The 13,944-nt window shown below is 45.0% G+C and overlaps 1 protein-coding gene across 2 annotated transcripts in view; it reads right to left on the minus strand.

The window, feature by feature from the left end:
* Positions 1 to 223: 223 nt before the first annotated feature.
* The window catches only part of LOC308661151 (uncharacterized protein), a 180,297-nt gene continuing 166,576 nt past the window's right edge, over positions 224 to 13,944 (minus strand). Inside the window, exons 2-5 of one of the 2 annotated variants that reach the window (XM_081315951.1) lie at positions 10,086 to 10,458; positions 8,962 to 9,974; positions 6,662 to 6,767; positions 224 to 2,920 (exon numbers count right to left, since the gene is read on the minus strand). In XM_081315951.1, coding sequence (XP_081172077.1) covers positions 438 to 2,920; positions 6,662 to 6,767; positions 8,962 to 9,792 — 3,420 coding nt within the window. In that variant the 5' untranslated portion in view covers positions 9,793 to 9,974; positions 10,086 to 10,458 and the 3' untranslated portion in view covers positions 224 to 437. The remainder of the gene's footprint in view (positions 2,921 to 6,661; positions 6,768 to 8,961; positions 9,975 to 10,085; positions 10,459 to 13,944) is intronic. The other variant, XM_081315952.1, reaches the window with a different exon arrangement.

The following is a 13,944-nucleotide window of genomic DNA, read 5'->3' on the forward strand; positions in this document are numbered from 1 at the left end:
TATTTAACAGACATGACCTGGAAGCTTTTGTCAAGAGATGGCTTGGCTGGTGGGCCTTAAGAATCATTCTGAAGCCGGCTGACGGATGCAGAATAACACTCTCTGACCGCTCTTAGCTCCTCAGTTTAGAAACAGTACTGAGTTCAAATTCTGAGTAAAGGCTTCCAAATACATGGGAGAATCTCTCCCCCCCCCCGGGAGACTTTCTCCATTCCTCTAAGCAGCAAATTCTCGTGTCGTGACAGCCAAACGGCAATGTGGCATTTTGTTGTGGTGTGGTCTCCCCAGCAGACTATTGGCTAATACAGTGGAATGGTCCATCACATTGTTTCTCGACCTCGGGGATTTTAAGAGGCACGAAACGTCAACTCCCAGAATCCCCCGAGGGTGGGAAACACAGGTCCACGTCACCTCTTATCAACAGCTCGTTCAGGTTTTTAGGTGTGAATTCTCTGGTGTTTAATCAGGTTCTCGTGCGAACAGAAACTTTTCCCGCAGTCCGAGCATTTGTAGGGGTTTTCCCCCGAGTGAATCCTCTGATGCCGTATAAGATTGGAGCTCTGGCTGAACCCTTTACCACAGTCCAAGCATTTGTACGGCCTCTCCCCCGTGTGGCTTCTCTGATGGATGATGAGCTGCGATTTGGTGACAAACGATTTCCCGCAATCCAGGCACTGGAAGGGATTCCCTTTCATGTGGATCCTCTGGTGCTTCAACAGTTTCATGTGGGAATTGAAACTCTCCTCGCATTCGGAGCACTGGAACATCTTCACGCGGCGGTGCGTCTTCTGGTGGACCGTCAGGTGCGAACTCTGGCTGAAGCATTTCCCGCACACCAGGCATTTATAGGGTCTCTCGCCGGTGTGGATCCTCTGATGGATGATCAGGTAGGACTTGGAAATAAAGGTTTTCCCGCAATCCAGGCATTTATTGCTATTGCTGTTGCTGTTGTTGTTACTACTATTGCTGTTGTTGTTGTTGCTAGTCGGGCTGGCGTAAGACTTTTTGGCCACGTGCATGGTTTTGTGGGCCAGGAGCTGGGAACTCACCCGGAAACCTTTCCCGCATTCGGAACACTGGAACGGCTTCTTCCCCAGGTGCGTCCTTTTGTGAACGTTCAGGTGAGAACTCTGACTAAAGCTCTTCCCGCAGGCCAGACACTTGAAAGGCCGCTCGCCGGTGTGCATCCGCTCGTGGATGATCAGATACGACTTGAAGACGAAGGACTTGTGGCAGTACGAGCACTTGTGCGGCTTCTTGGTCTCGTGGATCTTCTTGTGCGCAAGCAAGTGCGAACTCACCTTGAAGCTTTTCCCACAGTCCGAGCACTGGAACGGGTTCTTGCCCGTGTGGGTGCGCTCGTGCACCGTCAGGTTGGAGCTCTGCGTGAAGCTCTTGCCGCAAGCCAAGCATTTGTAGGGCCGCTCCCCGGTGTGGATCCTCTGGTGGATGATGAGATAGGACTTGGCGAAGAAAGACTTGCCGCAGTAGGAGCACTTGTGGGGCTTCTTGGCGGCGTGCATTCGCTTATGCGCAATCAGGTGGGAGTGCACCTTGAAGCTCTTCCCACAGTCGGAGCAGATGTACAGGTTTTCTCCTGTGTGGATCCTCTGGTGCTTGAGCAGGTTGGCACTTGAACTGAAACTCTGCCCGCAGTGAGAACACGGGAACGGCTTCACCCCAGTGTGGGTGCGCTTGTGGACGTTCAGGTGGGAGCTCTGGCTGAAACATTTCCCGCACGTCAAGCACTTGAACGGCCTCTCCCCGGTGTGGACCCTCTGGTGGATGATGAAGTAGGATTTGGTAAAGAAAGCTTTCCCGCAATAGGAGCACTTGTGCGGTTTCTTGGCGGCATGGTTCCGCTTGTGGGCAATCAGGTGAGAGTGGAGGCGGAAGGACTTCTTGCATTCGGTGCATTTGTAGGGGTTCTCGGCGGAGTGGAGGGTTTGATGCTGGCTGAGGTTCAGCCTGGAGAGGAAGCTTTCTCCGCAGTCGGCGCACTGGAACCTCTTCCCTTTTTTGTGGATTTTCTGGTGCACTTTGAGGTGAGCGTTCTGGCTAAAGCTTTTCCCGCACTCCAAGCATTTATAGGGTTTCTCTCCGGTATGAATTCGCTGGTGGATGATGAGATGCAACGCGGCGAGGAAGGACTTCCCGCAATCCGGGCAGGAGTGGAGCTTCCGCCTGGCGTGGATTCTCTTGTGGGCGATGAAGTGGGCGTGGATCTTGAAGCTTTTCCCGCAGGCTAAGCATTTGTAAGGGGCCCCTTTCACGTGGACGCTCTGGTGTTTGCTGAGGTTGGTGCTGGAGCAGAAACTTTTCCCGCAGTCTGAGCACTGGAAGGGTTTCACGCCCGTGTGGATGCGCTGATGGACGGTGAGGTTCGAGCGCTGGGTGAAGGTCTTCCCGCAGGACAGGCACTTAAAGGGCCTCTCTCCGGTGTGGATCCGCTGATGGATGATCAGGTGTGCTTTGGCGATAAAGGACTTGCCACACTCGGGGCACTGGTGCGGCTTCTTCTCCTCGTCGTTCTCGTTGCTTGAAGCACCCGGGGAAGTCGTTTTGAAGCTCCTCCCTCCGTCAGAGAATTTGTAAAGATCGTTTTTCTCGTGTTTGATCAGATCGGCTCTCTGCCGGAAGCTCCACCCGCCCGCCAGATAGGCGTCTTTTCCTTCGTGGAACTGTTCGCCAACCCCGGGACCATCCAGCAATTCCTCGCCCTCCCAGAGGAGAGAGCCTTCCTCCCTGTCTTGCAAGCCACTGCCTTTCTTCCTCTCGGCTCGGTACCACCCGTGCAGAATGTCATCCTGCTCCCCAAAGTGGGAAACTTTGTTTTCCAGTCTACCCCGTTTCAGGGTCCTGTTGAAAACCTGGTCAAAACCTTCGGCGTGGGCCATCTTCTCGTTAATGCACGTCCACCCTGCGCCCACAAAAAAGGCCAAGAGGACAAATTAAATATGGCATCCACATAAAAAAATAATAAAAAGAGGAGCAGTGTTAGCCTGGCTCCTTGTCTGTCTGTCTGTCTGTCTGTCTGTCTATCTATCTATCATCTATTTCCATCTAATCATTCTATCTATCTATCATCTATATCATCTATCTCTATCATCTATCTCTCATCTATCTCTATATCTATCTATCTATCTATGTATCTATCTATCTATCTATCTATCTATCTATCTATCTATCTATCTATCTATCTATCTATCTATCTATCACCATTCTATCTATCTATATCCATCTATCAATCTATCTATCTCTATCTCTATCATCTATCACTATATCTATCATCTATTATCTATCTATCATCTATCTATCATCTATCATCAATCTAGCTATCTAGCTATCTCTATCATCTATCTGTTTATATCTATCATCTATCTCTACATCTATCATCTATCATAGAATCTATCTAATTATCATTATCATAGAAACTATCATCTATCACTATATCTATTATCTATCTATCTATCTATCTATCTATCTATCTATCTATCTATCTATCTATCATCTACTATTTCCATCTATCATCATTCTATCTATCTATCTGTTTATCTATCATCTACTATTTCTATCTATCATCATTCTATCTATATCTATCTATCTATCTATCTATCTATCTATCTATCTATCTATCTATCTATCTATCTATCATCTATTTCCATCTAATCATTCTATCTATCTATCATCTATCTATCATCTATCTCTATCATCTATCACTATCATCTATCTATCATCTATCATCTATCTCTATTTCTTTCTATCTATCATCTATCTATCTATCTATCTATCTATCTATCTATCTATCTATCTATCTATCTATCTATCTATCTTCCCATCTATCACCATTCTATCTATCTATATCCATCTATCTATCTATCTATCTATCTATCTATCTATCTATCTATCTATCTATCTATCTATCTATCTATCTATCTATCTATCTCTATATCTATCATCTATCACTATATCTATCATCTATTATCTATCTATAATCTATATCATCTATCATCAATCTAGCTATCTAGCTATCTAGCTATCTCTATCATCTATCTATTTATATCATCTATCTCTACATCTATCATCTATCATAGAATCTATCTAATTATCATTATCATAGAATCTAACTATCATCTATCACTATATCTATCATCTATCTATCTATCTATCTATCTATCTATCTATCTATCTATCTATCTATCTATCTATCATCTATCATCTACTATTTCCATCTATCATCATTCTATCTATCTATCATCTACTATTTCCATCTATCATAATTCTATCTATCTATCTATCTATCTATCTATCTATCTATCTATCTATCTATCTATCTATCATCTACTATTTCTATCTATCATCTATCTATCTATCTATCTATCTATCTATCTATCTATCTATCTATCTATCAGTCATCTACTATTTCCATCTATCATCATTCTATCTATCTATCTATCTATCTATCTATCTATCTATCTATCTATCTATCTATCTATCTATCTATCATCTATCTATCTATCTATCTTTAATTAATGTACAGGTTATCCTTGATGTATTGTCAGAATGTCTGTTGCCAACCAAGGTGCTTGTTAAATGAGTCGGGCCAGATTTTATGACCTTTATCACTGTTGTTAAGCAAATATTGCAGTTGTTAAGTGAACTAAATGGTTGTTAAACAAATCCAACTTCTCTCATTGACTGTGCTTGTTGGAAGCCAGCTGAGAAGGTAAAAAATGGGGATCACATGACCCCGGAATGCTGCAACGGTTGTAAATGGATGCCAATTCTCAGAGTGGTCATAAATTGAGGACTACCTTCATGGTAGAAAAGAGTATATGGTTCTTTCCTCTTCCCCGGTTATCTAACTGACAGCTCTCTGGCTCAAATTCTTCCAAGGGTCTTTGCACTGAGCAGAGAATTGAATCTGGATTTCCCACATCCGAGTTTCCAAAGCACCTGAAGGCAGGACAAGAAGCAACGGATCGAAACTAACCAAGGAGAGAAGCAGCCCGGAACTAAGGAGAAACTTCCTGACAGTTAGAACAATTAACCAGTGGAACCACCTGCCTCCAGAAGCTGTGAATGCTCCAACACTGGACGTTTTTAAGAAGAGACTGGACAGTCATTTGTCCGAAATGGTATAGGGTTTCCTGCCTGAACAGGGGGTTGGGCTAGATGACCTTCAAGGTCCCCCCCAACTTCATTATTATTATTATTATTATTATTATTATTATTATTATTATTATTATTATTATTATTATTATTGCCGCTCTAACTATTATACCATACTGTTCCAGTAGCTGGATAGGTAGCTTAGCAGGCTGCAACACTAGACTTCATTTCTCTAGGACAGGGGTAGGCAACCTTGGCTCTTTTATGACTCGTGGACTTCAACTCCCAGAATTCCTGAGCCAGCCGTGCTGAGGGGAAAGGGAGAGGTTTCCGCCTGGCGTGAGAGGTTTTCACCTTCTGGGAGTTGAAGTCCATGAGTCATAAAAGAGCCAAGGTTGCCTACCCCTGGCCTAGGCCGCTTTATGACTCGTGGACTTCAACTCCCAGAATTCCTGAACCAGCCATGCTGAGGGGAAAGGGAGAGGTTTCCAAGCTGAGTCATGCTGGCTCAGGAATTCTGGGAGTTGAAGTCCGTGAGTCATAAAAGAGCCAAGGTTGCCTACCCCTGGCCTAGGCCGCTTTATGACTCGTGGACGTCAACTCCCAGAATTCCTGAGCCAGCCATGCTGAGGGGAAAGGGAGAGGTTTCCAAGCTGAGCCATGCTGGCTCAGGGATTCTGGGAGTTGAAGTCCACGAGTCATAAAAGAGCCAAGGTGGCCTACCCCTGGCCTAGGCTGCTTTATGACTCGTGGACTTCAACTCCCAGAATTCCTGAGCCAGCCATGCTGAGGGGAAATGGAGAGGTGTCTAAGCTGAGCCATGCTGGCTCAGGAATTCTGGGAGTTGAAGTCCGTGAGTCATAAAAGAGCCAAGGTTGCCTACCCCTGTGCTAGGATCAAATTTTAAATGGCAAACCACACAGGGAAATCCCAGGAGTGTACATAGATTGTCTACTCTGCATGCTAGATTATGCTAGTCCACCGCTCTAACTACAGGTAGTCCTTGACTTACAACAGTTCATTTAGTGACCGTCTGAAGGTTCAACGGCATGAAAAAAGTGACTTATGGCCATTTTTCACACTTGCGACCGTTGCTGCTTCCCCAGGGTCACATGATCAAAATCAGACACTTGGCAACTGACTCCGATTTACGACGCAGAGTTCTGGTGTCACTTTTTGTGACCTCCTAAAGGGCAAAGCCAGTGGGCAAGCCGGGTTCACTTAACGACCGTGTTACTAACTCAACAACTGCAGTGATTCACTTAACAATTGTGGCAAGAAAGGTTGTAAAATGGGGCAAAATTCACTTATCAGCTGTCTCGCTTAACAACGGAATTCTTGGGCTCAGTTGTGGTCGTAAGATGAGGACTTACTGTATATTATGATTATATAATGACCTGCTTAACAACCAGAAACCTTTACAATTTCCGGGCTCAATTATGGTCATAAGCTGAGGGTCTGTATCCCTGTAAATTTTATGGGTTCCTACTTAAAAAAAAGTGGTGTTTTTTTTCTTTTTGAAAGGAAGGTAAAATTCATTTATTCTCACCCAAGGATCCAACATCTTTCTCCTGAATGTCCCCATCGGCCTCATTTGATGGTGACTCTTCTCCCTCGGAGAAGACCAGCGCGATTTCTTCAATGGGTCCCAGCTCCTGGAAGGAAAAGGGAGACATCACTTCAAGGAAAGATCTGGAAGCAGAGGCACTGAGAGGAAGAGAAGAAAATGGAGGCTCCAAGCAGGGCATCAAAGGACAGGAATTGAAGCTATCTTTGACCCCCACAAATCCATTTTACGATGAGCAAATCCATCCAACTGGGCCTACATGACAGGAGAGGTGATGAAACTGGGCTGCAGACTAAGATGGAGCTGGGTTGACATCTGAAGGACACCCCCACAAGTCTTTCTCCCTGAATGTAGGGCTATATACCCCAATAATTAGTAACCTAATTAAAACCACTGTTCAGTGACAAGTTAAGGCCAGCTAAATGTCTACGGAGGTTCTCAGTCATCCAGGTCGTGGTTTGTCCCAAAGGTGCTTTTTTCAAGAGGCAACTGGATTTTCTTTTGTTTTTCTTCGAAGGGGTTTCGCTTCTCATCCAAGAAGCTTCTTCAATTCCGACAGGATGGTGGGGAAATGGAAGGATTTATACTCCTTGCAGAAAGCCGGTCATTTGCATTCTTAGAGAGTCGTTGAGGCCACCTGGGGCTTTATCTGTGTCCTCAGGTTTACCTGAGTGGTGCAAATGGATCTGGAGCCTTCTTGGAACTTCTGAAAGGGCCGTGTTGTAGACGGAAGATAGATGTTGTCATACCCCCCGCTTCTCTCTCCCTCTCTCTCCCCCCTCCCCATTGAGAGAAGGCTGCCCAATCCTTCCATCTCCCCAGCATCCAGTCAGAGCCGAAGAAGCTTCTCGGATGAGAAGCAAAACGTCTTCAAAGAAACACAAGAAAGTCCAGTTGCCTCGTGAAAAAAAGCATCTTTGGGACAAGTTAGACCAGCGTTGCTCAACATTTAACAACTTTTCAAGATATGTGGACTTCAACTCCTGGAATATGCTGGCTGGGAAATTGTGGGAGTTGGAAGTCCACACCTCTTAAAAGTAGCTACAGTTGAGCAACACTCAGACCGTAGAGAAGACCAATCCAAATGGGAGACAGAATCACCGTCCATGACCGAGTGGGGATCCGAACATGGGTCTCCTTACTCCTAGTCCAGCCCCTTACCCATTAATGGCCCTCAACTTTAGGTGTTTTAATCTTGGAGACATTTTATACCACAGTGGAAGATATCACTTTAAGAGTAAAATTACAACTGAGATTGGATCTGTACAACACAGGATCTTGTAGGCCTTGATTAACAACCCCTTGTTCAGTCACCGTTCCAAGTTCCAATGGCACTGAACAAGGGGGACTTATGACCAGTCCTCTGGATGTCCCAGCAGCCTTGGGTCACGTGGTTAATATCCGGGCATTTGGCAACCACCTTGCAATTATGATGGTTGCAATGACCCAGGTCACGAGATTGTCATTTGCAACCTTTCCTGTTGGCTTCCCACAAGCAAAGTCAACAGCGAAGCCACCAGAGAATGTTGGAAACTCATTCACACATTCCTCTACCCAGCAGCAGCCCCTTATCTGCCTGCTGGCCTGCTTGGGCTACTTGGGACTTTCAATTTCCTAATGGCTTCCCCAATGACTTTGCCTATGGGAAGCCAGTAGGAAGTCACAAGGAAGTCCTTGTTTAACCGCCTGAGATCCTCGCTTAACAGCGGCAACCAGGAATGCCGTCACTGATGCAGTCGTGTGATGGCATGCTTTGCGACTGCATTGCTTAGTGATGGAAATTCCGGTCTCAAGTACCGTTGTTAAGCGAGGACTACTTATGGTTTGCAACAGGAATTGCTGTTATGGGTCACGCGTTGTTTTTTTTTTGAGCCGATCAAGCGTACATAAATAAAACAGAAGCAGAGTCAAAACTTACTCCTACTTTGCTTCAGCCAGCCCATGGTGGCCAACATTTGACAACACTTTCGATACGTAGTTTAATTTTTTAATCATCAAACTAATATTATATTTATTTCTTCCCAATCCATTCGTTTTCCTGGATGAGGCGGGAGGGGGGCTCACGACATTAACTTATTTTTGGGGGTTGCATTCTCACCGAGTTGGAGGGCTCCTGCAAAGCAGGGCTGTTTTTCAGCAAGCTGCAAAACCCCAGCCTTCCTTTCACCACCATTGTACGGTACGGAACTGAACTGTTAATCCAGATTTGTGGCTTGGCACATGGGGAGAAGCGAGCCACGGCATCTTGCTGCAAAGAAGTCCCCGGCGGTTCCAAAGCTCACCTGTTCTTCCCAACCCGCCTCGGCTGGTTGCCTTTGCAGGAAATCCTCGGCCAGGGACACCGCCTGGGAGCAGGTCTCCGGACCGTGTTCCCGGACCCAACTTTGCATCTCGGGGGGCAGGATGGCCAGAAACTGCTCTAGGATCAGCAGCTCCAGGATCTGCTCTTTGGAGTGTCTCTCCACCTTCAGCCAGCGATGGCAAAGTTTCTGGAGCTGGTAGTAGACGCCCCTCGGACCTTCAGCCTCCTGGTAACAGAACCGTCGGAAGTTCTGCCGCTGGCGCTCCCTGGCAATGGCGTCCCCCCTCAAGATGGCCGCCTTGACCTTGTCGTAGTCCACCCGGTCCCTGGTGTCCAGATTGCTGAAGATCTGCTCTGCTTCCCCGTTCAGGGCAGGCAAGAGACGGGCCATCCAGTCTTCTCTGGGCCACTGGCAGGCCTGGGCCACTTGTTCAAAAGACGCCAAGAAGGCCTTGGTGTTGTCCCAGGGGGTGGGCTCGTCCAGCAACTGCGGCGTCTCCCATTCTGAGTGTGGGTACTCCAGTTTCTTCAGAAAATCCTGCCACTGGGCCTCCCACCGCTGGAGGAGCCCATCTCCGGCTTCCTGGTCTCCGGGCGGCCTTTGCAAGAACTCCCGAATGCTTCCAGGCTGAAGGAGATGAGGAGCTTCCTCCAAGCCTTCTCCAGATGTGGAGGAATCCGCCGGCTCCTCTTCCTCCATCTTAATCCGCTGATGCATTCCTTGCTCCAGCTCGGCATGAAACCGGAGGCCAAAGCTGGACTGGGTGCCTTCCTTGGCAGCCATTTTGTCCCAAGTCGGTTTGGGCCTCATCCGTAGTCAGCCAGCCCCTTTTCTAGGAGACTTCCCAGTCCTCGGCATGGGCTGGGTCAAACATCTGGCTGAGGCTGTCAATCCCTGAACAGATTCTCATGTAAGGTTGCTTGGTAAGTGGCAGGCACGTTTATGCCATTAACTCTAGTTCAGAGGGGAGATAGGCTGTCTCTGCAGAGGAGCTGGAAAAACAAAAACAAAGGAAGGAACCACAATATTAAACGAGCTTTTACAGAACTCCTAATTCCATTTTGCACACAGATTAAAAACGTTACAGATAGTCCTCGACTTACAATCGTTGGTTTAATGACGGGTTTCTGAAACGGCACTGGAAAAAGTGGCTTATGACCATTTTTTTTTACACTTACAACCATTGCAGCATCTCCGTCAAAATTCAGACGCTTGGCCGCTGATTCATATTTATGACAGCTGCATTTTCCCGGAGTCATGCGATCCCCTTTTGCGACCTTCTGACAAGCAAAGTCCATGGGGAAGCCAGATTCACTTAACAACCACATTGTTAACAACTGCAGGGATTCACTTAACAAGGGCATAAAATGGAGCAAAACTCAACAAATGTCTCACTTCGGCCATTTGCCCGAAATGGTATAGGGTTTCCTACCTGAGCAGGGGGTTGGACTAAATGACCTCTAAGGTCACTTCTAACTACTTCTTCTTCTTCTTCTTCTTCTTCTTCTTCTTCTTCTTATTCTTATTCTTATTATTATTATTATTATTATTATTATTATTATTATAAATATAATAAAATAAATAAATATAAATATAACTAAAATAAAAAAATAAATTATTATTATTATTATTGTCATCATCATTATCATTATCATCATCATTATTATTTTTATTATTAGAAATTTTGGGTTCAATTGTGGGTCATAAGTCAAGGACTACCTGTAATCGCTCTGAAAAAAAAATAAAGCTTGGGGTTTGGACCCAGGAAGATTGTATAAGTCTGGAGACCCTAAAATAATAAATGAATTTGCACGCTCACTCAATAAATAATATTTACCACCTGCTCGCCACACCATGAGCAACTATTGACAGCATTCCGGAATTGCTAGAGAAAATCTGATAGGCTTAAAAAAAATTGCTTGAATGTGCATAAAGACGTAGAGAAGATGGGAAAACCACAACCGGAGAATCCTTTAGTGTTATCAATCTGTAATTTTGACTATCTTTCAGTAGAAGAGAGGCAAGACAAGAAGAACGCTCGCAAGAACCGGGCACGGCTAGTCTAGTGAAGAGAAGGAGCAGGGGTGATACGATAGCCGTGTCCCAATATCTGATGGGTTGCCACAAGCCTTGGTGGAGCAGTGGTGGAGCAGTGGGCTAATGCCTCCTTAAGTAACACCAGCTGCCTGCAATTAGTGCAGGTTCGCATCCCACCAGGCTCAAGGTTGACTCAGCCTTCCATCCTTCCCAGGTAGGTAAAATGAGGACCCAGATTGTTGGGGGCAATAAGCTGACTTTGTAATAATGCCGCTTGGGGTGTGTGTGAAAGCCCTAACAAGCAGGCATATACATAGAATGACGGCTACTGCTAAGCTTGTAAGCCGCCCTGAGTCTTCGGAGAAGGGCGGGATATAAATGTAATAAAAATAAAAAATAAATAAAAAATAAAAAGAAGGGGTCAACCTATTTTCCAAGACATCTGAGGATACCAAGGACAGCCAAGAAAACTAAGAAAGTGTTCTTTGAACAAAGCGACTTACAAAAGACTGGACTTAAATGATTGCATTTTAGGCCGATGTGACAAACGTGAACCCTGGGCGTTATCTAACAAAATGAAATTCAACCCAGAGAAAAGTAAAATTTTACACTTGGGCAAGAAAAACCAAAAATACACGTACAGATTAGGGGAAACCTGGCGTCATAGCAGAAACTGTGAGAGGGACCTTGGAGTCCTAAGGGGACGATCAATTAAAGATGAGCCAGCAGTGTGCTGCAGCTGCCAAAAATGGCAATGCAGTCCTAAGTTTCATTAAACAGAGAGACTGAATTAAGATCACGTGAGGTACTAATACGGCTCCACAGGGCCTTAGTAAGACCACATCTTATATAGTGTATCCGGTTTTGATCACCGCACTATAAAAAAAAAAGATGTTAAAACTCTAGAAAGAGTGCAGAGAAGAACAACAAAGATGACTTTGTTGCCAAAAAAGCCAACACAGTGCTAGGCTGCCTTAACAGAGGGATAGAATCAAGATCAAGTGAAGTACTAATACCACTTTACAATGCTTTGGTAAGGCCACACCTGGAATACTGCACCCAGTTTTGGTCACCACGATGTAAAAAAGAGGTCGAGACTCTAGAAAGGGTACAGAGAAGAGCAACAAAGATGATTGGGGGACTGGAGGCTAAAACATACAGGGAACGGTTGCTGGAATTGGGTATGTGTAGTTTAATGAAGAGAAGGGTGAGGGGTGACATGATAGCAGTCTTCCAATATCTCAGGGGCTGCCCCAAAGAAGAGGGAATCAAGCTATTCTCCAAAGCTCCTGAAAGCAGGACAAGAAGCAACGGATGGAAACTAGTCAAGGAGAAAAGCAACCTAGAACTAAGGAGAAACGTCCTGACAGTTAGAACAATTAACCAGTGGAACAACCTGCCTCCAGAGGTGGTGAATGCTCCAACACTGGAAGTTTTTAAGAGGAGACGGGACAGCCATTTGCCTGAAATGGTATAGGGTTTCCTGCCTGAGCAGGGGGTTGGACTAGATGACCTCCAAGGTCCCTTCCAACTTATTATTATTATTACGATGATGATGATGATGATGATTAGGGGCCTGGAGGCTAAAACATGAAGAACGGTTGCAGGAACCGGGCTAGCATGTCCCCCCCCATGTCCTTCTCTTCATTAAACTAGACATACACAATTCCAGCAACCGTTCCTTATATGTTTTAGCCTCCAGTCCCCTGATCATCTTTGTTGCTCTTCTCTGTACTCTTTCTAGAATCTCAATGTCTTTTTTACATTGTAGTGACCAAAACTGGATGCAGCATTCCAAGTGCACCCTTCCCAAGGCATTGTAAAGTGGTATTAACTCTTCACGTGATCTTGATTCTCTCCCTCTGTTAATGCAGCCTGTATTGGCTTTTTTGGCAGCTGCAGCACGCTGCTGTCTTATACGATTATCCACTAGGATTCCAACATCCCTCTCAAAGTTACTATTGAGCCAGGTACCACCTATATTATTCCTGTGCACTTGTTTTTTCTTACCTAAATGTAGAACTTTACTTTTTTCACCGCTGAATTTTATTTTCTTAGATAACGCCCATGGTTCAAATCTGTCAAGATCCTTCCGTATTTTAAACCTATCTTCTGGGGTGTTGGCTATTCCTGCCAGCTTGGTGTCGTCTGCAAATTTGATGAATTCCTCATCTATCCCCAATTTATTGAAAAAGATGTTGAAGAGCACTGGGCCCAGAACAGAGCCCTGGGGTACCCCACTACATACTTCCCTCCATATAGATGCAGTTCCATTGAGGACCACACTCTGAGTGCAGTTGGTCAGCCAGCTACGAATCCATCTGGTGGTGACTACTATACCATACTGTCCAATAGCTGAATAGGTAGCTCAGCAGGTTGCAAGACTAGATTTCCTTTCTCTAGGATCAAAAGCTAAGCAAGATCAGGCTAGACACAATGGAGATGTTTAGGAAGTTGCTTACAAAAGGCCTCAAAGCGTCACTCTTTGGATCTTTGCTACACATTGACTGCTTATAATTTTGAATTTCACTTTGAATTTTGGGGATAAGAGTTGACATCAAGTTGTTGATGCCAACTAGCTGCATGATTAGATATTTAAAATGGCTGAATCATACTCTGATCCAAGACAAGCTGTCAGCCAATTGTTAAAACAGTAAACTGAAAGCATTAATATTTGTGCAAATCAAGGATAATTGATGGTAGATGAAATAAGAACTAAGGAAATTAAAGCTTAACAGGGACAGAAACATATTTGCACAGCACCGTTAATAAGCATTCATATTCAAATGTCTATGGTTTGTCAACCTCGGGCACTTTAAGACGTGTAAACGTCAATTCCCAGAATATGTTTGCTAGAGAATTCTGGGAGTTGAAGTCCACAAGTCTTAAAGTTGCTAGGTTTGCAACTGGTCTATGTGATCATCT

Source organism: Vipera berus, assembly GCF_964194415.1.
Source record: "Vipera berus genome assembly, chromosome: 2".
NCBI lineage: Eukaryota > Metazoa > Chordata > Lepidosauria > Squamata > Viperidae > Vipera > Vipera berus.